At 40.4% G+C, this 22,581-nt stretch overlaps 1 protein-coding gene across 1 annotated transcript; it reads left to right on the forward strand.

Moving 5' to 3' along the window:
• The first annotated feature begins 1,534 nt into the window (after positions 1-1,534).
• Positions 1,535-21,632, forward strand: LOC134094417 (mucin-3B-like). The gene is made up of 14 exons (XM_062547927.1): positions 1,535-1,725; positions 15,649-15,670; positions 16,213-16,293; positions 16,661-16,696; positions 16,792-16,878; positions 17,618-17,653; positions 17,749-17,835; positions 18,665-18,700; positions 18,796-18,882; positions 19,624-19,659; positions 19,755-19,841; positions 20,608-20,643; positions 20,736-20,822; positions 21,580-21,632. The coding sequence occupies exons 1-14, from the start codon at positions 1,657-1,659 to the stop codon at positions 21,630-21,632; spliced, it is 840 nt and encodes a 279-aa protein (XP_062403911.1). The 5' UTR covers positions 1,535-1,656.
• The last annotated feature ends 949 nt before the right edge of the window (positions 21,633-22,581 follow it).

The raw sequence follows: 22,581 nt of genomic DNA on the forward strand, positions 1-22,581 counted from the left end.
CCTTTTTTTTAGATGGTCTACCTCCTTAAAAGGACCCAACCCCCCCCCCCCCCCCCCCCTCACTTATGTCCCCTTTAATAATGTGTTTTACAGTTTTTAAAAGCCACTGGAAACATGCTGTGTTCTTGTCAAAGTGACCTAGGATAATTTCCTTTTAAGAAGCATGAATAATCTTCATTCAGGAGTTTAAAAGATTGTCCATCAGACACTCTCTGGCTACCATTTAGAACGGTTGCACTTCTCACTGGTGCCACTCCTAAACACCATTAACTTGTCTGCTATTTAACCCCCGTTTGCCACAAACCTTTACATTTGAGGCTATTTTTGAACAAGGGTCAACAAATTACCAAAATATGGTCATCTTCTGATGATTTGAGTAAGCAACTGTCTGGCCCTATGTTTAGGCTACATCAGCACAGCTGCATACTAAACTTTTACTGAGAAGTTTTCAAAATAAATAAATAAAATGCCTGAAGAAATGCACTTCAGAGAAATGAATTGAAATGCGAGAGCGCCTTAGACAAGGTGAGTCCAGGAAAATCCTAACAATCCCCAGACTCCTAAACATAGAAGAAAAGCTATATGAAGCGGTATTCTGAAGGCATGTTTTGTGTTTTAATTTTCACAAAGGAATACATATGAGCAAACTGCCAGTTTAGTCTCAGTGCCCTCAATGTCTGACCTCTGTTACACTGGCCTCATCAACATAAAACATGCAATGTGGACCAACACACAAATGTAGGCTACTACATACAATGTACAGTTGTTTTTAGGCTCATTGAAAAGCAAGTTTATGAGATTCAATACCTTCTTTACTATTAACTAATTTGAAAGAGTATACACAACTTTACTGCACCATTGTTTAGACATTTGCATTTGCTCATAATTTTTTCATGCAAAGTTACTGAATGAGACACCATTAGGGAAATATTTGTCCTAGATGTCTTTGAACCGATATTGGGTAAGGGATGGATGAACATCAAGGTTTCTTTTCGCCCAAGGGTCGTTAATAGCCTACAATCCTAAATCGCAATTGCAATCACAATTAACTTTCACCCGTCCTAAAGACTGTAGGGCCTATGCATTTTGATTTATTAGGATATGATCAATAGGCTGGGTCTCTTCATCGTCACAGCCTATTTACATTAGCCATTCATGGTATTGTTAAGGGACGCGCTTGATGCATTCCTTGGTCCTTTCCTGCTAAGTTATGGCAAGAATGTGGGATGGCTTTTTAATTTAAGAATCCTCCAACTTCCTCTGCTCTGAAAGGACAACCAGTGGTCAGTTAAAGGCAGAAACAGCGACCGACTGCAGCGATTTGATTACAGGCAGTAAAGGGTAGCAAGCGGTTTGCATGGTAAAACAGATTGAACGTGTAGTGAGGGTACGGCGCTGAAGGCGTAAAGAGCACTGTTTAAAAAAAAAAGTGACGCTATTCCGCACACTGGACTATTCACCGCTCCTCCCAACTGCAGGAACACAAAACTTTCCTGTCTCCACCAGCGGCTTGTCATTACCGTTAGTTGCTGTTAGAGAGAGTTTAAACCCAGTATAGCCTACAACTTTTTTTTGCTGAATTCTCCTTCGAGTGAAGCAGGACATGTAAAAGTCAGTTGTTTTGTAGCACATGTTAATTTCAATAATCTATCCAGCATGATTTTACGGCAGCTCTTCACGTGCACCGTACAGTGGACGCTGATATTCACCTGCATCCTCCTCAAGGTACGTTTATTTATTTATTTATTTTTTTAAATATTAATACATTGTATTTAATTCAGCTTTGACCTCTTGAGCTTGACGCGCGTATAACATATATCTATCCTTGCAACATGAACGTGTTTGTATGAGTTAGCAATTGCACCTGTTGCGCCTGGCAGGTAGGCTACATGGACCGCAATACAGTAAGTACTGTAGGCTAGTTTAATGGTCTGATTGCATACTTTATGTATGTATGCTTAATGGTCTGATTGCATACTTTTGGTCTGATTGTATGCTTTAATGGTCTGATTGTATGCTTGAAAGGGCAATTTAAGGAAAATGAATGGTTTGTGGCCATGTTTTAGTCGACTAGAACTATGACTATGATGCCTTTTTAAGAAAGCAGGTGTGACAGTAAGTCTCTAAATGTTTCTAACTGTCTGAACCTCTGAATCTATCACCATGGGTCTGAGACATTTATTGGACTTATTCTGACTATGACGAGAGCAGAATTTGCTGCTGTTTGGTTAAATTAATTTACATTAATTCACATGACTTATTGACTTATTGGACTACACTTATGGAGTTGCTTTCATGTAATGAACTGAAAGTCTGTAAGCCTGCTATCTGAAGTAACCAACATTATTGTGGTCCCGCTGGATAACATGTTACATTTTTAGATGAAAATCAGCCTTAATGAGGAATGAAGCAGCACACTGAGAAGCTGCTTGCTAGAAAGACACGCATCTTAAATACTCAGGGAAATGGCTTGGCACTGCCACCAAAAAGATCACAGTGATGGTCAAGACAGATACCGTGTCCCAGTAGAAAAGCTGCAGCTCTTGTGCTCTGGAGGCAGGGATGCAGGTGGAGTGTGTGTTGTTTTGTGTTTGCAGCATATACAGTACAGTGTGTGTGTGTGTGTGTGTGTGTGTGTGTGTGTGTGTGTGTGTGTGTGTGTGTGTGTGAGAGAGAGAGAGGGAGGGAGTGAGAGAGAGAGAGAGAGAGAGAGAGAGAGAGAGAGAGGGTATGGAGCAGCACCTTAAAGGGATTTACATCACGTCTTTCCTGTTATTCTTCTCCCTCCTGGCTCACCTCCTCTCCTCCCTGCCGATGTGCTGGTTCACCCTGCGGCCTCCTGGCTGCCACAACATCCTCTTCTGTATCAGGACTTTATGTGTCACTTGTCTGTCATGCTTTGGTCAGTGCACAGTTTGCCCAACTCTACTTCACATATTCCGGGTGTTGCCATGATTAAAAATGAATGTGACGCCAGGCACAAACCAGATGTACAAAAAGACCTCAGAACAGGTTGAGTGGTGAGAAAATGGCCAGTGGCAGTATCAGCTGGTTTATGCCTGCCAACGAGGAAGTAGGCACACAATAACTAGTTCTTTGGTGAGGAACATTTAACTTTAAACACAGCTTTTGAATCCAGAGAGGAAAGGAAGTTAATTGTTTGCCATTTATTTGCCATGTCTGCTTTATGATTGACATGGCATCTGTGAGCCACATCTGGTTAAAAGTGGCCTCAATCCATTTTGAAATGCTACTTTGCCCACCTTAAAAGTACACCCCCTTTCAATATATTCTGAATTGGGTTGACTAAGTCATTGCAATGTTGTGAAAACATTAAATCATTTCAATAGCAATATTCACCTTTAAATTATTCAGTATGGATTATGTAGATATAATTGTGCAGCTAGAAAAGCACTCCGAGAGCGCAGACCTCCACCAAGCGCCTCCTGGATCCAGACAGTGATCCGGATCGTGGATCAGTCCCAAAATGTAATCGTTTCTTCCTTGGGTCATTTCAGACCTTTCCTGAACATTTAATCGAAATCCATCCATAACTTTTTGAGATCTTGCTAACAGACAGACAGACAAACATTCAACCCCCCATGAAAACATAACCTCCTTGGGTTTGACAGAGTTAATTATGCCCATTTTTTAAGTCTATAAGTAAATGATTGTCAAATTGACCTTAGTGACGTGTATGGGAAATATATCCATGAGGGTGTAACTAATAACTGTGGAAATTCTTGTGCTGACTTCCTACGATAAGGAAATAAAATTTCCCCTGATATGCTAAACACAGGTTAAGTAGGATAGAATTTCGAACAAGGTTCATAGAAGATTAGCGATTTAATCCTCTTCCCAGGTAAAGAAGGGAATGTGGTAGCATGTCGTGTTAGTGCTTAACAACCTTCAACTCAATACAGTTAACCGTACATTTCTTTTGGATCAAATTTGTATGACACCTGTGTGCTCCAATTAACATGTCCTACAATGCCACAGTGGTGCTTTAGGGTTCAGTCAATCAGTCAGTCAATCAATCAATCAATCAATCAATCAATCAATCAATCAACCAGTAAACTAATAAGGTATTAATGCTATTCTTTGATTACTTATTGGGCTTCCCACCTCCTAAGGGTGATGTGTCTAGTAGCCAAAGAGATTGTTTGCCTAATCTTCTTTTGTTCTAAAGTAGTCTTCTTTTATGGGCACCACCATGAATTGGATATATACTGTAGAGGCCATATTTATGCCATCCAGTTATATGCCCATATATAAGAGAATGTAACTGATTTTTACATCTTATTAGGTGCACACTTGTCATTGTGTCAGACCGTTGTTAGTTGAAGGTGTCAACCAACAAGTATGGTTTGTAAGAGGGATTCCAAAGGCTGCAGCAACCATTGCTTTGTTAAGGGTTGCAGACGCTGGCGCCGACATGAGTGTGACACACTCTGCTTTCGACATTCTATTGCATAGATCGTAGTGTCAAACTCTGCCACCACCTCCGCTCTGCTGGTGTGCGGCGTTGTGTTGAGCGTGATGTTGTCAGCGTAATCGGATGGCTAATGTGGAGTATGCACTCATGTTGGCGCCGGTCTCCACAACGTTGAATGTTTTTGGAGTTCAATTAGTAGCACACATGCGCTGATAAAATACCAGAACTCAGTAATACAAGATGATCTCATGTTGAAGGGACCAAATAAAAGAAAGTCAATCATCCTATTTTAGCTTATCTACCTTATTTTAGACACAAAAACATTCGAGTCATTTACAGTGTTTATTTCTGCTACAAGGGCATTCTTAACAACAGCTGTTGTTTGGAGGTATTTTAGACTACAGGAAGTCTATGTAGGCCTTCAAACAGAAGGAAAGGCCCACATTGTTCTCCAGTGCAGAGGGAGAGATGGTGGACCTTCATGGTTTCTGCCTCCCCCCCATCACTCCTTTTCCAGACACACAGACGCGGTCATCATGACTGCTTGCAATAGACATAGATTTAACCTGCCTTGGCCCCAGCCGTGGCGCGACTGGCTGGGGCTCCTGCACCGCATGCCGGCGACTCAGGTTCGAATCCTGCCCAGTGGTCCTTTCCGGATCCCACCCCACCCCAACTCTCTCTCTCTCCCACTCACTTCCTGTCTCTCTGTACCATCCTATCTGATTAAAGGCATACAAGCCCCAAAAATATATACTTTAAAAAAAAAATGTAACCTGCCTTACAGTCAAGAGGGGCATGGCAGTAGTAGGGTTTGAGTAGAGCCCGTATTCGGGAAGGGCCCAACGTTGAGGTTAGGAGTTTCTTGGTGTTTTGAGCCCCCAACATTGTCTTCAAGGCAGCGCTGCCTGGAAGGCGCTATAGGCATGTCATCTGTGGCAGCGCTGCCTGGAAGATGATGTTGGGGGCTCAACACACCATGGAGCAGGTTAGGATGGGCCACTAGTAACCTATTGAGCTGATCTGGCAGTGTGGAAAGTGCTTGCTGGGGCTTTTACTGCAGCTTTGTTTGCTCCTCTGTGCTTCCTTATTCCCCGAGTTTACCCTGGGATGGATCTGATTAGGTCAGCGTTGAATCTGACCAACAATGTCCCTTCCTGGAATGGCAGGCCCGACAAATGGCCAGGGTCGTTTTTTTTTTTTTTTTTTGTCATTGCTTTGAATAATATGGGTGAGGGACTATATAATAATTAACTGTGGAAATTCTAGTGCTGAGTATTCTAGGACAAGGAAATAAATGCCGTAAATTCAAAGAGTTCTCATGTGGGTGAGCATATCGATGAATAGGTTTAGTGTTTTGAATTACATCACTCTTCTTACACAGTAATCATACCATCTCAAATGTAGTCAGAGCAGGGTCCAGGAAAATAAATCAGTAGCAAACGTGAGAAACTTTGTTATATAAAAATGACTTTTTATCGTTCAAAAATCCCCAAAACTGTGCACAAAACAACACAATCACATAGACATATCTAAGAGCAGAGAGACACTATCCACAGTTCTCCCCTCTTTGACCATTCTCATCTGAGGAGCTTCCTGTCCTCTCAGGTGTACCCATTAACAGGTGTGCCCAGTAACTAGTAATCTACCTGCTTGCCCCACTCTGAATTAGCACAATCAATCATCTGGAAAAGCATTATGGTGGGATGGGGGTGCTAAAACCCAGTCACAGTAGTACATAACCATTTAGTGTGTAATACCACATTAGTACTGGGAGAGATGTATTTGTTCCCATGGGGAAAATTGGTTTATAGCACAATTACAATACTCATACTTCCATAACACCTTCACACCCACACCCACCCACACTCACACCCAAACCCATATCCATACCTGCGCCCACGTCTTGCACCAGAATAGTTAACTAGGCTAGTTGGTGGTTCTGCTGACTTTAACTGCTTTAACAGATTAACATTCTGCCAACTTTGACCGCCTTTTTGCAGTGTAATCATGGAATGGGCAGCCATTTGTGTAAAGCCTCGATTGAGCCTTTAAAACCAGTGATTTCTTTATAGTGTGTATAGGAGATCAGTCAACAGATGCCATATGAGCTTGTAGTCAAGAATAATTCCAAAAACTTTTTTTTTTTTAAGGGGCGAATGTAACTTTATAAAAATCTGTAGACATACATTTTGTTTTGCAGATATTTCACTTGAATGGTAAAGTTCAAGTCCTTTATTTTGTCTCATACTGTACATAGTTACATAAACAGTAGCCTATACAACTTGTAGTGAAATGTGAACACTGGTACACTTCACAGACTGTGCAAATAGATAGATAGTAAGAGTGGTAATAAATACACTACTAATACATTTTTATATTATTAATAGTAGTAACAAGTGCTTGAAGTATTGAGTGCAAGACATTAACAACGACATTCTTTTTTTTGTGATTAACATTTTTTATTTATTGTTAGACAAGGTATAATTTTACATTTAACACCACAGCAAACCACAAAGTACAGTACGACACAATGCAGGCTACACACAATATACATCCAGAGTACGTCCAAAGTCCACGTCTAAAAAGACGAGTTATAATGAAAATCTGACACGCATGACAAATGAAAGAAAAAATAAATACAAATTAAAATAATAATAATAATACAAATAAAGTCATAATTAACAAAACAGACCAAGCATAAAGAATAAATAAATTAAAGGTTCGAATGTTTATATTATCCCAGGTTGCTTGAGGAGATCTTGAATGGACAAAGAAATGTCTGACCAGGCCTGGACAGTACAACGACATTCTTATGTTCTGAGGGCCTATACAGCAGCTCCTCCTGAACTGCTCAGCTTGGGCATCAGACTGCAGAAACGCCTGCCTGATTTCAATAAGTTGAAAAGGCAGTTACTGGGATGGGTGGGGTCCTCTGTAAATTTGATGGCTCTGGTACTGCATGGCCAGGAGTACATTTCATCAATAGAGGGGAGAGCTGTCCTGGAGATGCACTCAGCCAAAAGCAGCACTCTCTGGAGTGCTTTACAGGATAACTAGTGTACCACACTGACATGTACTGAGTAAGAATACATTCTACGTTTCATACAATTCACACTTTGCCCTATGGACCTAACACTAACTACACTGCATTATGGGTTATTATTATGTCAAACCATATTATAGTGTTCTATAACTTCAGTGTGAACAGGGAATTATAATAACAGATGTCATAACCAAATCCCATTTGATATTTGTACCCCACCCCCCACCCCCCTCTCTCTCAACTAAAGTTCAGCTTTAGGACAAGCTTCATAAACATGTAACATTATTTCAAATAAGTGATTTAATATTCCATTCATATTCCCATTTACAAGTAACAGCATAGTCCTATTATTACTTCAAAATGGTTGATTCCGTTAAATTGTATGTATCGAAAATTTGCACTGCACATCAATAATGCAACCAGGATCAAAATGTTCCACATGTCTTATGATAATTGTATTATTGCTTATTCCAACTGACCGTGTAGGATCAGTGCTGTTAACATGGCAGCGTCTTAATAGAGTTGTCTTAATCAAGTTAATCTTAATCAGAATATGAATGTCCATGTAAATATAGGCATACTCAATATTAACAATCGCACATTATCAGGCTTCCCTGTGTTGCGTGTCAGGGTCAGGATAAACGTAGGTGGTAACCAACAACTGGAAAAGTGAGTTTGATGTCTGGAGTCGAGCGCAATAGGAAAAAGTTTATGAAAATGTGTATACGCCAACCAGGTCTATAAAGGCTAGTATGTGTCACATGACAAGTCATGGCCATATTCTACTCATTTCAATCAGTCCTGCAATAGATTATTATAGCACTAGACAACCTGTTCAGCCAGGGGGATAACAATGTGGGTTCAGTAACCAAACACACCTGTCCATTGACACATTTCTCCGTCTAAAAAAGATGCAAATCAACTGGAAAATCGACATCTAAACAAGGAAGGAGCCTTTCTCACACATGTTGTGTTGATGGTACTGATAGTGCTGTGTTGGTGTTTCAGATGTTGATCAATTTGTTGGTACCTTTCCTCGTGTGGTACACAAAAAGCGACAATATTCTATGAAATATCTTTAATTATTTAATTGAATTATTTATTACATTTTTAATCCTATTCAGACTTTTCTTTTGACTTTTCCAACAGAATGATGCATTCAGACACTGATGTGTACATTGACTTTACGTCTTTGTCTACCATTCACACTGTTCCGTCAGTGGTATTTTCCTCTTACTGCCCTGTCCATGGAGGTGGATGACCCTCCCATGGATCATACACTTCTAAATCTACAGTACTGTAGTCACAGGGACATTAAGCTGCTTGGAGGTCGTCTTACAGCCTTTGTTTTATGTTTTCCTTCTGATTTCCTCAGACAACTCATTCCTATGCTTTCTCTCGCCCATGTTCAGTGTGATGCGCACAAATGATACCAAACTGCAGAATGTGCACGAGTGTGAATGTTTTAGGAGATCGTTTTTTTCTATTATGTGGCTGAGAAAGCTCTTAGGCCATACAAGTTTACTGACTGCTTTCCACTATTCAAGAAATAGTTCTGGCCGTTGGCCATGTTTCCCTTCTAAGCAATACCCCATTCAATTGTTTAACTGAACTTGGAATAATAGAGTCACCCTCCTGGAGGTGGTACTTCCTGTAATCTGAATAAGTCATCTTAGGTTTAAACCTAAAAGTGAAATTCACTTTTGAGCATTTATGTACCTGAATTTGTTTGTTTGTGCCTACTGTAGTATTGCTCCTTTGGGGATATTTAGACATATTTAGCTAATAATTCTGCCTTGCAGTGCAGTGTATTGCAGTGTAATACTGCACTTGAGTCAGACTTAAACACACCACACAACATCGTCTCAATCACACGACAAGTCTTTGCTCTCAACACAGAAAGGGTGTTATATACTGTAGCCTTCTATAACTATACTCCACTATAAGAGCCACCAAATAGTTATTCACTATGCGTGAATTTATGACGTAGTTTGCCATAGATTAGTGAATGTGTGGATGCTCTGAACGCAGAGAAGGGCTTACATACACATGAATAAAGAGGAGGAAAGAGCTATTCAGAACAAAGGAACTAGGAAGTAAAGTAAAGAGTTATGAACTATAATAGGCCTACATAAAAAGAGCATATGGTTTTGGAAAAATGTGTGACACCCAGATGTGAATTTCAGCAACCTTTTTTTTAAAACAAACATGAACTGTTTCAATTATGACATTGAGTTACTTTTTTAAATAATGGTTGTCTATTGCTGGTGGCCTATGAAGATGCTGGTGTCAAAGCAGTGGATGGTTCCTGCAATAGGAGCATCTCCTACTGACAGCTCAAATCTCCATTAAATAGGCCTATATTGAAACAAGATAAGTTGTGCTACATAGTTGATGAGAGCAGGTTGTTTGTATGATGTAAGACTTAGAGAAAACCTAGGCACTCATCCAATGAGAAAGTTAGTTAAAATGCCTTTATTTTATGGGCAAATCATGCTTAAAAGACCACTTTGACGCGTTTCGGCTCAGACAGCCTTCGTCAGGATGTTGGTACGATGATGATAACAAGAAATTCTGACTAAGATAGAAAGAGAGAGTACTGTCTATGCACATTTTTGACACTTCTACTTTTAAGATCAGGTCTAAGTTAGTACACAGTTTTTAGGCACTGGATTGACTTCAGCCTGTATTACAGTAACACCTCTCAGAAGCAACTGTCGAGAGCGTAGAGAGAGAAGTTCAGAGACACTAGTGACAGCAATGTCAGAAGACCTGACAGAAGGAGAAATGGAACAGTTGGGTGGAGGCTGTGTGAGAGCTGGGTGTGTATGTGTGAATCTAGAGAAAATTGTGAGGGTATTATAGCAACACTTTGACACTTTTTTTAGGTAGCTTTTTATCAGACAACTTAATTTTGATGATTCACGTACGTATACTCTTAAAAAATAATGGGGCCAGTACTGGTTCTTCAGAGCGATGCCATAGAAAAACCTTTTTCAGGGCTTCAAAGAACCATTGAGGCAACCTTTCGCCTGATTTAATGGTTCAACACAGAGTTTTGACTCTCCATGGAGCCATCCAGATATTTAAAGAGCCATTTAATCACCTTTTTAAGAGTTTATGGTCAGGGGAAGGATGGACAAACACATGAACAGTACCCACCAGCGATATACTGTACACACTGAAAAAAAAAACCCATCTTCAACCAAACTTGACCCTTCCTTCTACAGTAAAAGTCTTTGACCTGAGTGTGATAACTGAAAACTGACACTTAGTTAGGTATACATGGGAAAAAACGGGAAACATTGATAAACAGAGAAGTGCAAAAGAGCAGAACTTTTAACAGCTGATGAGCAGAGAGCAAATAGTTTGCTTCAGCTTTTTTAAACGATTATAGCAGAGCATCAAGAAGAGGTTATTATTCCCAATGCATCCAGCAAGCTCTGCAGTTTCAGAGGTGAAGTTCTCTTCAGTGGTAACTTCAGGACTTTTCAACCAATACCGTGTTATGAACAGGTCATATAGAAGTTGTATCTAGTCCATGGGGTCATAAGCAGAGACCATGAATCACACAGAAAGATTTTGTCAGCATTGTGGACATTGTTTCTACCCAATGGTTTGTTGAGTAATAGTAAGGGAAAAAAAACTGAATCTGCATGGTTTACGAGAAGTTACAGAAAACCCTTCGCCTCATCTCGGTGGGAGGGTTGTCATAACACTGTGTCTAGTGTCGGCATGTTTCACACTTACTGTACAACGCTATAGCACATCAGCATTTCAAATGCATGCATGCTACCACAGGCTTTACAAAAAAAAAGGGAAGATACGAGTAAGGGTTAAAAGAATATCAAGACTTTCCTTGGACTTTACAAGTAGGCTGAGAAGCAGTAATCTCTTGGGGGACACGCTGAGAGCATCGTTGGCCATTTACTGCTGGGCAGATACTGCTATCGACCCCATAGGGTCAAGAGAAGAACAATATTTATCCTCATGTATTACAGTAAGTTGTCCATGGCAACAAGGCCCAGCAGCAACCACCAGACACGATTCTGTACCCCCAGAAGAGCACTTAAAATGGCTGCCTTTTCTGGGAGTTCTGCAGTAGCTGCAGCAAAGTACAGTAGTAGTCACAGCAGTGATGATCGCATGAAAAGCTGTGTGTGGCAGTTGCTGTGTGTGTGAGTCTTTCAGACTCTATCTAATAATAACGTCTTATACAGTAAGCATCTACTCAGAGTACAAATTCTACTCCTTCAAAAACTGTCTGAGAATTGATAGACAATGGAGTGGTGCGACATTATATGTCCAGTCGCAGTGAGTCCACATTTTCTCAGCCTCGGCTGAACAGAAGTGGGCTGGGCTGCGCGGCGGCCCACTGACCCCGGGCCTGACCCTCTGTCTGAATGGAGGGAGGAGGCATCGCCGAGCTGCGCAGCAGGAAGAGGCCAAGGAGGCGAGAGGAGCTAGCTCCCAGGAGAGGGGCAGCACCGGAAGAGGCCAGAGTGGGAGCGAGTTGTGCATGTGTGTGTGTGTTTGCTCATGTGTGTGTACAGTATATGTGTGTGTGTGTGTGTGTGTGTGTGTGCGTATACAGTATGTGTGTGTGTATACAGTATATGTGTGTGTGTGTGTGTGCGTATACAGTATGTGTGTGTGTATACAGTATGTGTGTGTGTGCGTGTGTGTGTGCGTATACAGTATGTGTGTGTGTGTGTGTGTGCGTATACAGTATGTGTGTGTGTGTGTGTATACAGTATGTGTGTGTGTATGTGTATACAGTATGTGTGTGTGCGTGTGTATGTGTATACGTGTGTGTGTGTGTGTGTGTGTGTGTGTGTGTGTGTGTGTGTGTGTTTGTGTGTATGCCATTCAGAGTCCCAAGTTGGAGCTACAGTATGCATTCCTACTAAAGGGTGCACGCTTGCCGTTGCCTGCAAGCAATCAGTAGGATGTATTATGTCAGTACAGAGTCAGAGAAAGTGTGACTAAGAATCTAAAAAGAATATAGCAGATATTGTCAACAGATAATGTAGCCAATATTGGCTGACTTCAAGTATCATTTAAGTGTTCTCATATAGTATTGGAACCAGAGTTCAAGTTCAACCAGAGCCAATATTAGAAGTAAAGTTGTCTATTTCCTCACTTTTTTTTTATAAATCTTTCATACAGTCAAAACTAAAAAACGAAACAATACAGTGTTCAATGTCTTAATCTTCCCAAAACTGAAAATGGTCCAGGCTAGCCTGAATGATTTTCAATGGAAATCTCAATTGAAGTTGTCTTTTAGTGCAGGACTATGGGAAACTGGCCCAACGTGCTTCTGCTCGGCTGAAGCATATGCTTTAGTGGTAAGAGGATTTTTGAGAGGGAAGTTGGGGGTGAATCTGCCAGGGTGTAGTTAGCAACTCACATGCACAATTACACTAACATTGGCAACTGAGAATGAGCGGTAGGCCTACTGTACGTGCAGTACAGTATGTGAGAGGTGACCTAGCTATTTACTTGTACTGTATATTCAGCTGACGTCAGATGAGGCGTTTATCCAAATCGATTTGCATTACCATGAAGATGGATATTTTTTTATCTGTGTGTGTATGCTCCCTGCTTGTTGAGCTACTGTCTCAGATAAGCTACAGTACAACAGTGTCATAGTAGGCCTATGCAGTGTTCCATGTAACTTATATTACTCACTCCATATTCACGTAATGGAATGTATTTAATCTCTCTCACGCACAGATATCTTTAGGAAATGTGTAAAGCGAAACCCAAATGAAGAAAGGAAAGCAGGGGAATTATACGGAAATAAATATGTGTTTACATTTAAATGTAGTCATATGGCAATTCAAAGAGCTTCTATATGGTGAATGTGTACACACAATAAAGCTAGTGCAACTTTTCCAATACATTTTTGACTACAACAAACTAACCAATAACTAACAAGTTTCATATTTTATAATAATAGTTAATTAAAAAAAAAAAACAGGAAGAGCATGATTTCTGAGTAGAGTTGAGAGACTTAAATGCACAGTTCAGTTTTGTCAGTGAGCAAATATGCTCCAGAAATTAAATCAGCCTTTGAAGTGGAGAGTATGGTATTACACAACCACAGGTGAAAGTGGGTTTAATAATTAGCAGTTTTGTAAACAGAAGGTAATGCAGTTGTGTTAGCTAATAAATGGAGTATGTGTTTCTAAAACTAATGATTAAAGGGCCCAAATCAATAAAAAAGCATTTGAGAAAAAAGGGAGTTTACATGCTGGGTGTGTGTCTGTGTGTCTGTTTATACAGTACGCGAGTCTGTGTGATTGCTTACAAAACAAGTACTGCACACCACTGTTTCATACAATCAGAGGAACCGTTTATTTCCTTTGTCCAAAACACATTATGAACAGATTCAGAGGTTGTTGCGCCACACACACAGATCTACCTCTTCTATCAGGTGTCATCATGACGAAATAGAAACTTTGCTGGTCTCATCACCATATTTTCTATTGGCGTTGCACTTCCCCCGAAAGTGTGCCATTTCACACGTCCCCAAGTCACGACATCGCCAGTTTCTGCTTTCCATTTTGGCAACTATACGGAATGCGTGCAAGTCATGTTATCACTGAAGTGCATCCCAATGTCCTCACGGTGTCTTCAGTTCAGCATCTAATACAGTCAGACTATGACAATGATGATGATGATGATGATGATGATGGGAATAGTTCTGATGATAATTAGAATTAATAAAGTAACCACAGCAATGGGGGAAAATAAGTATGGAACGCATCAACATTTCTTTCAGTAAGTGTCCTTCCAGTGAGGCTATTAGCACAGAATTTTCACCAAACATCAGTATTAACTCAGGAAATCCACACAAATAAAAAATCCAAACATTAAAGTCCATAAGTAAAGTTATTTGGAATAAAGTAGAATGACACTGGAAAAAAATATTGCACATGTCAACTGAAATGTCTTACATACTTTGTGGAAGTGCCTTTGACTGTCATGACAACTTCAAGACATTTTCTGCCAGTGCCACGTGCCATGCGTTGGTACAGTATTTGTAGGGTGATGTACAGTGCCATTTGTCCTCCAAACATGGTGTGTATGGACAGCCAAAAAGTTACATTTTGTCCGCATCTGACCTGACCAGACTATATTCTCTCAGTACTTCATTGGCTTGTTCAAATGTTATAGCAAACTTATAGAAAAAGATTATGTTGCCGCACACTCAGTCTCACTCTCATATTTATTGACACCACAACTTTTAACAAGAGTCAACATGTTTTTATTTAGCAATGCTGTCTTGTTGTGAGCGTGCTTAGAGGTCATGGCGGTGGAGTGCATTGCCTATGATTTCCTCTGTAACAATTGTACCAGCTGCCTCCAAAACTTTCTGAAGCTTTCTCCGAGTAGCTCTTGGGCAAACCCTGGTCAGAAATATTGCTGGTCAGGAGCTCCTGTGTATGGCAGGTTGATGATGGAGTCATGTTCCTTCCACTGGTGCTTACTGGACGATTCTGAAGTTTTTAAATAAGTCTGTATCCAGACTATGATATGTTTCTAGTCAGGGAAAAACCTTTTCATAGCCTATCAATATCTATCAACTCAGCTTATATTAATTTGCACTGACGGGGGGATAATTAGTCCTACTCTCTAAAGTCCAGTTTGTTCTTTGCATTTCCTTGCCTTAGTGCACTGCTTTTCTTAGTGTGCTCAATGCTTTTTTCCATTCCTCTTTATTATACACAACTTTACTTATGGACTTAAATGTTTGGATTGTTTTACATGTGTGGATTAACTGAGTTAATTCGAATTGGTGAAAATGTTATGCAAATAGCCTCACTGGAAAGTATACTTACGGAAAAACTATTTGATGCGTTCAATACTGATTTCTTCCGCTGTAAAATATCGCCTCTTTATGGTTGTATTATCATCTGACTTTAATTAGTATATGTTTCAGTGTCAGTGCCGAGTATTAAAACTGGGTGAGGGAAAATCTTTGGTTTGTATAAGAATGACTTTGTGATTCTCTCTATGAATGATGGAAAAGTAAAGGGAAGTAGATGTGCTAGCACTGCCCTCTAGAGGCCTTGCAGCAGAACATGCTGCAGAGAGACAGAGTAGTGCATTGTGTACAGTATGTTTCCTATTCAGATTTGTGCTTTTGCCTTCCCCACAGATCGCAGAGGCCCAAACTGATGGTAAGTATTTGACTTCCTTCTCTTTAGAATGGCAAAGAAACAGCACACACATTTGCATGATATGTAATATTCAAATATTCAATTTACGAGAACCACCAACTTGGTGACTTTTCTATAGATCTTTTAGTGCTTAATTGGGGAACTTGAATCTGGTGGACAAGAATAAGTTTGTTTAGAGTAGCCTTATTGAGGAGAATCAAGTTTATCACTTCAACCATTGTCATAAGGAAGAATCCGGCCATACTTGTGCTACTAAGGCTTCAAAGTCTGGCTTGCATATTTTGTCTGTAAGGGAGTTGATTGTCAGAGCTTTTGCACAAATGATTGCACACTGGAATTCGGCTCATCTTTGTGTCCTCATGACGTGATTTTGACAGTGTTTTGACAGTGTTACACCGTGCATCGAGTTTTTGTGTCTGTGATCTGTTGGGTATCTGTCTTTTATGTTGTATTCATGAGGATTTCAACCTGGTTCCTTTTCCCACCTCATGGGACAATACATTTGACTTGCATATGACTTGATTATGTGACTTTTCCTTCAGTCAGCACGTCCACAACAGCACCAACCGCTGAGAATGCTGCTGCGACCTCAGTCTCACAAACTCCGTCTGGCTCCTCCGCAGGTAAGGAGAGGCATGAGCATGGCAGCACTTAACTGAGCATCTGGAGAGTATGGCTCTGTTAGCCACTGGACGGGTGGGAGTTTATCAGCACTGCTGTTAGTTGAGAAGATAAATACTGTGTACTGAAGTAACTATCCAATACAAAAACAAAGGACTCTCACAAGACTGAGTGGAGTGACAGTGAGTGGATGTGGTACTTTAGCTACCATAGGATGTTCAGAGTGTTTGTTCACCGTCTGAGAATCCAGGGCATCAGCACAAGCCCCTACCTCTCCTTAGAGGGTGACATCCATCATGATGTTGATGGTTCTTAGGCGTCACTCATTATAGATCATGATTTGGGTTAATATTTTCTCCATTTCCACAGTAACCAAAACAACGGACGAGGTTGCAGCCTCTTCAGGTGAGAATCCCATTTGAGTCATCAATTAAATGCTGGCCTCTGCAGCGTTTTTAACTATTTTAGTAAAGGAGGTTTACTAGATTGTTTTTCTTTAGGTCTGACCAGTCTAATCACGGACAGCTGGAACACTGACAGGAACACCAGCCCCTCCACCCCTAGTCACGACACATCTGAAGGAAGTGGTAAGTTCCTCCATGCACATTTGGGCGCGGTGAAGACGTGCGTGATTGCTGCGAGATCACAATTGGTGGGAGGCACAGAACACCCACCTGCATGCCATGTTGATGAGGCAATTCTCATCATGCACCGCGTTCACGGGGCTTAGATGATGCAGGACTATACCAGGCCTATGCCTGTCATCATGGTGGTGCCACAGTGCTCTGGTTATGTTGTGAACAGTTACAGTTTCTTTACAATATCTTTATTATGACAAAAGTCCTTTGCCATATGGAATTTACTGAGGTAGTGCTGAAAAGAGACTTCTGTGCTGTGATAATTATTTAAGATAAGAAAGTCGTATACACACATAGCCACAACACGATGGTTGTTATGTTTAAAGTTGCTACAGTTGCAGTCAGCAATTTACATAAAGACACTGAAATTTGAGGTTTTATTTCACAAAATCAGAATTCCAAAATATCACAAGTTTACATATACCAAGGTCACTGTCTTTGTAAATGGCCTAGAGATTAAACTCTAAAAGCTTCCAATCCCAGAGAAAACAGTAATGTCTCCTGCTTTCATCCATTGCTCGGAGGCATAAAAAATAACCAGATACGGCTGTTACTGTATGTCTGTATTACATTACATTACATTACATTACCTTTGAGATAACATTCAGAATGATGATAGTTCTTAAAAATATAAGGTGTCATTCATTATAGATCACGATTTGGTTTAATATTTTCTCCATTTCCACAGTAACCAAAACAACGGACGAGGTTGCAGCCTCTTCAGGTGAGAATCCCATTTGAGTCATCAATTAAATGCTGACCTCTGCAGCGTTTTAAACTATTTTAGTAAAGGAGGTTTACTAGATTGTTTTTCTTTAGGTCTGACCAGTCTAATCACAGACAGCTGGTACACTGGCGGGAACACCAGCCCCTCCACCCCTAGTCACGACACATCTGAAGGAAGTGGTAAGTTCCTCCATGCACCTTTGGGCGCGGTGAAGACGTGCGTGATTGCTGCGAGATCACAATTGGTGGGAGGCACAGAACACCCACCTGCATGCCATGTTGATGAGGCAATTCTCATCACGCGCCACGTTCACGGGGCACAGATGATGCAGGACTATACCAGGCCTATGCCTGTCATGATGGTGGTGCCACACTGCACTGGTTATGTTGTGAACAGTTACAGTTTCTTTACAATATCTTTATTATGACAAAAGTCCTTTGCCATATGGAATTTACTGAGGTACTGTAGTACTGAAAAGAGACTTCTGTGCTGTGATAATTATTTAAGATAAGAAAGTCCTTTGCCATATGGAATTTACTGAGGTAGTTCTGAAAAAAGACTTCTGTGCTGAGATAATTATTTAAGACAAGAAAGTCGTGTACACACATAGCCACAACACGATGGTTGTTATGTTTAAAGTTGCTACAGTTGCAGTCAGTAGTTTACATAAAGACACTGAAATTTGAGGTTTTATTTCACAAAATCAGAATTCCAAAATATCACAAGTTTACATACTGTACACCAAGGTCACTGTCTTTGTAAATGGCCTAGAGATTAAACTCTAAAAGCTTCCAATCCCAGAGAAAACAGTAATGTCTCCTGCTTTCATCCATTGCTCGGAGGCATAAAAAATAACCAGATACGGCTGTTACTGTATGTCTGTATATTACATTACATTACATTACATTACCTTTGAGATAACATTCAGAATGATGATAGTTCTTAAAAATATAAGGTGTCATTCATTATAGATCATGATTTGGGTTAATATTTTCTCCATTTCCACAGTAACCAAAGCAACGGACGAGGTTGCAGCCTCTTCAGGTGAGAATCCCATTTGAGTCATCAATTAAGTGCTGGCCTCTGCAGCGTTTTTAACTATTTTAGTAAAGGAGGTTTACTAGATTGTTTTTCTTTAGGTCTGACCAGTCTAATCACGGACAGCTGGAACACTGACAGGAACACCAGCCCCTCCACCCCTAGTCACGACACATCTGAAGGAAGTGGTAAGTTCCTCCATCCACATTTGGGCGCGGTGAAGACGTGCGTGATTGCTGCGAGATCACAATTGGTGGGAGGCACAGAACACCCACCTGCATGCCATGTTGATGAGGCAATTCTCATCATGCACCGCGTTCACGGGGCACAGATGATGCAGGACTATACCAGGCCTATGCCTGTCATGATGGTGGTGCCACAGTGCTCTGGTTATGTTGTGAACAGTTACAGTTTCTTTACAATATCTTTATTATGACAAAAGTCCTTTGCCATATGGAATTTACTGAGGTAGTGCTGAAAAGAGACTTCTGTGCTGTGATAATTATTTAAGATAAGAAAGTCGTATACACACATAGCCACAACACGATGGTTGTTATGTTTAAAGTTGCTACAGTTGCAGTCAGCAATTTACATAAAGACACTGAAATTTGAGGTTTTATTTCACAAAATCAGAATTCCAAAATATCACAAGTTTACATACACCAAGGTCACTGTCTTTGTAAATGGCCCAGAGATTAAACTCTAAAAGCTTCCAATCCCAGAGAAAACAGTAATGTCTCCTGCTTTCATCCATTGCTCGGAGGCATAAAAAATAACCAGATACGGCTATTACTGTATGTCTGTATATTACATTACATTACATTACATTACCTTTGAGATAACATTCAGAATGATGATAGTTCTTAAAAATATAAGGTGTCATTCATTATAGATCATGATTTGGGTGAATATTTTCTTCATTTCCACAGTAACCAAAACAACGGACGAGGTTGCAGCCTCTTCAGGTGAGAATCCCATTTGAGTCATCAATTAAATGCTGGCCTCTGCAGCGTTTTTAACTATTTTAGTAAAGGAGGTTTACTAGATTGTTTTTCTTTAGGTCTGACCAGTCTAATCACAGACAGCTGGAACACTGACAGGAACACCAGCCCCTCCACCCGTAGTCACGACACATCTGAAGGAAGTGGTAAGTTCCTCCATGCACATTTGGGCGCGGTGAAGACGTGCGTGATTGCTGCACGATCACAATTGGTGGGAGGCACAGAACACCCACCTGCATGCCATGTTGATGAGGCAATTCTCATCACGCGCCGCGTTCACGGGGCACAGATGATGCAGGACTATACCAGGCCTATGCCTGTCATGATGGTGGTGCCACACTGCACTGGTTATATTGTGAACAGTTACAGTTTCTTTACAATATCTTTATTATGACATAAGTCCTTTGCCATATGGAATTTACTGAGGTACTGTAGTACTGAAAAGAGACTTCTGTGCTGTGATAATTATTTAAGATAAGAAGGGATACACACACAGCCACAGTACAATGGTTGTTATGTTTAAAGGTGCTACAGTTGCAGTCAGCAGTTTACATACACTTTCATAAGACACAGAAATTTGAGGTTTTATTTCACAAAATTAGAATTCCAAAATGTCATTAGTTTACATGCACCAAGGTCTTTGTAAACGGCCTAGAGATTAAGCTCTAAAAGCTTCCAATCCCAGAGAAAACAGTAATGTCTCCTGCTTTCATCCATTGCTCGGAAGCATGAAAAATAACCAGATATGGCTGTTACTGTATGCTGTCTGTCTGTATATTACATTACATTACATTACATTTGAGATGACATTCATGATGATGATGATGATGATGATGATGATAGTTCTTAACAATATAAGGTGTCATTCATTATAGATCACGATTTGGTTTAATATTTTCTTTATTTCTACAGTAAACAAAACAACGGACGAGGTTGCAGCCTCTTCAGGTGAGAATCCCATTTGAGTCATCAATTAAGTGCTGACCTCTGCAGAGTTTTTAATTATTTTAGTAAAGGAGATTTACTAGATTTCTCTTTAGGTCTGACCAGTGCAACCAGGAACAGACGGAGCACTGACAGAAACACCAGCCCCTCCACCCCTAGTCACGACACATCTGAAGGAAGTGGTAAGTTCCTCCATCCACATTTGGGCGCGGTGAAGACGTGCGTGAATGCTGCGAGATCACAATTGGTGGGAGGCACAGAACACCCACCTGCATGCCATGTTGATGAGGCAATTCTCATCACGCGCCACGTTCACAGGGCACAGATGATGCAGGACTATACCAGGCCTATGCCTGTCATGATGGTGGTGCCACACTGCACTGGTTATGTTGTGAACAGTTACAGTTTCTTTACAATATCTTTATTATAACAAAAGTCCTTTGCCATATGGAAATTACTGAGGTAGTACTGAAAAGAGACTTCTGTGCTGTGATAATTATTTAAGATAAGAAAGTCGTATACACACATAGCCACAACACAATGGTTGTTATGTTTAAAGTTGCTACAGTTGCAGTCAGCAGTTTATATAAAGACACTGAAATTTGAGGTTTTATTTCACAATATCAGAATTCCAAAATGTCACAAGTTTACATACACCAAGGTCACTGTCTTTGTAAATGGCCTAGAGATTAAACTCTGAGAGCTTCCAATCCCAGAGAAAACAGTAATGTCTCCTGCTTTCATCCATTGTTCAGAGGCATAACAAATAACCAGATATGCCTGTTACTGTATGTCTGTATATTACATTACATTACATTACATTTGAGATAACATTCATGATGATGATGATGATGATGATGATGATGATAGTTCTTACAAATATAAGGTGTCATTCATTATAGATAATGATTTGGTTTAATATTTTCTCCATTTCCACAGTAACCAAAACAACGGACGAGGTTGCAGCCTCTTCAGGTGAGAATCCCATTTGAGTCATCAATTAAATGCTGGCCTCTGCAGCGTTTTTAACTATTTAAAGGAGGTTTACTAGATTGATTCTCTTTAGGTCTGACCAGTCCAATCACGGACAGCTGGAGCACTGACAGGAACACCAGCCCCTCCACCTCTAGTCACGACACATCTGAAGGAAGTGGTAAGTTCCTCCATGCACATTTGGGCGCGGTGAAGACGTGCGTGATTGCTGCGAGATCACAATTGGTGGGAGGCACAGAACACCCACCTGCATGCCATGTTGATGAGGCAATTCTCATCACGTGCCGTGTTCACGGGGCACAGATGACGCAGGACTATAAGTGGCCTATGCCTGTCATGATGGTGGTGCCACACTGCACTGGTTATGTTGTGATCAGTTACAGTTTCTTTACAATATCTTTATTATGACAAAAGTCCTTTGCCATATGGAATTTACTGAGGTTGTACTGAAAAGAGACTACTGTGCTGTGATAATTATTTAAGATAAGAAGGGATACACACACAGCCACAGTACGATGGTTGTTATGTTTAAAGGTGCTACAGTTGCAGTCTTCAGTTTACATACACTTTCATAAGACACAGAAATGTGAGGTTTTATTTCACAAAATTAGAATTCCAAAATGTCATTAGTTTACATACACCAAGGTCTTTGTAAACGGCCTAGAGATTAAGCTCTGAAAGCTTCCAATCACAGAGAAAACAGTAATGTCTCCTGCTTTCATCCATTGCTCGGAAGCATGAAAAATAACCAGATATGGCAGTTACTGTTTACTGTATGTCTGTATATTCTATTACATTACATTTGAGATAACATTCATGATGATGATGATGATGATAGTTCTTAACAAGATAAGGTGTCATTCATTATAGATCATGATTTGGTTTAATATTTTCTTCATTTCCACAGTAAACAAAACAACAGACGAGGTTGCATCCTCTTCAGGTGAG

The sequence above is a fragment of the Sardina pilchardus genome, chromosome 10, assembly GCF_963854185.1.
Source record: "Sardina pilchardus chromosome 10, fSarPil1.1, whole genome shotgun sequence".
In the NCBI taxonomy this organism is placed as follows: domain Eukaryota; kingdom Metazoa; phylum Chordata; class Actinopteri; order Clupeiformes; family Clupeidae; genus Sardina; species Sardina pilchardus.

Coding starts and splice junctions, on each gene's coding strand:
- LOC134094417 (XM_062547927.1), top strand. CDS start 1,657: ATGATTTTACGGCAGCTCTTCACGTGCACCGTACAGTGGACGCTGATA. Junction 16,294..16,660: donor TCCGTCTGGCTCCTCCGCAG/GTAAGGAGAGGC, acceptor CCATTTCCACAG/TAACCAAAACAACGGACGAG. Junction 17,654..17,748: donor CGAGGTTGCAGCCTCTTCAG/GTGAGAATCCCA, acceptor GTTTTTCTTTAG/GTCTGACCAGTCTAATCACA.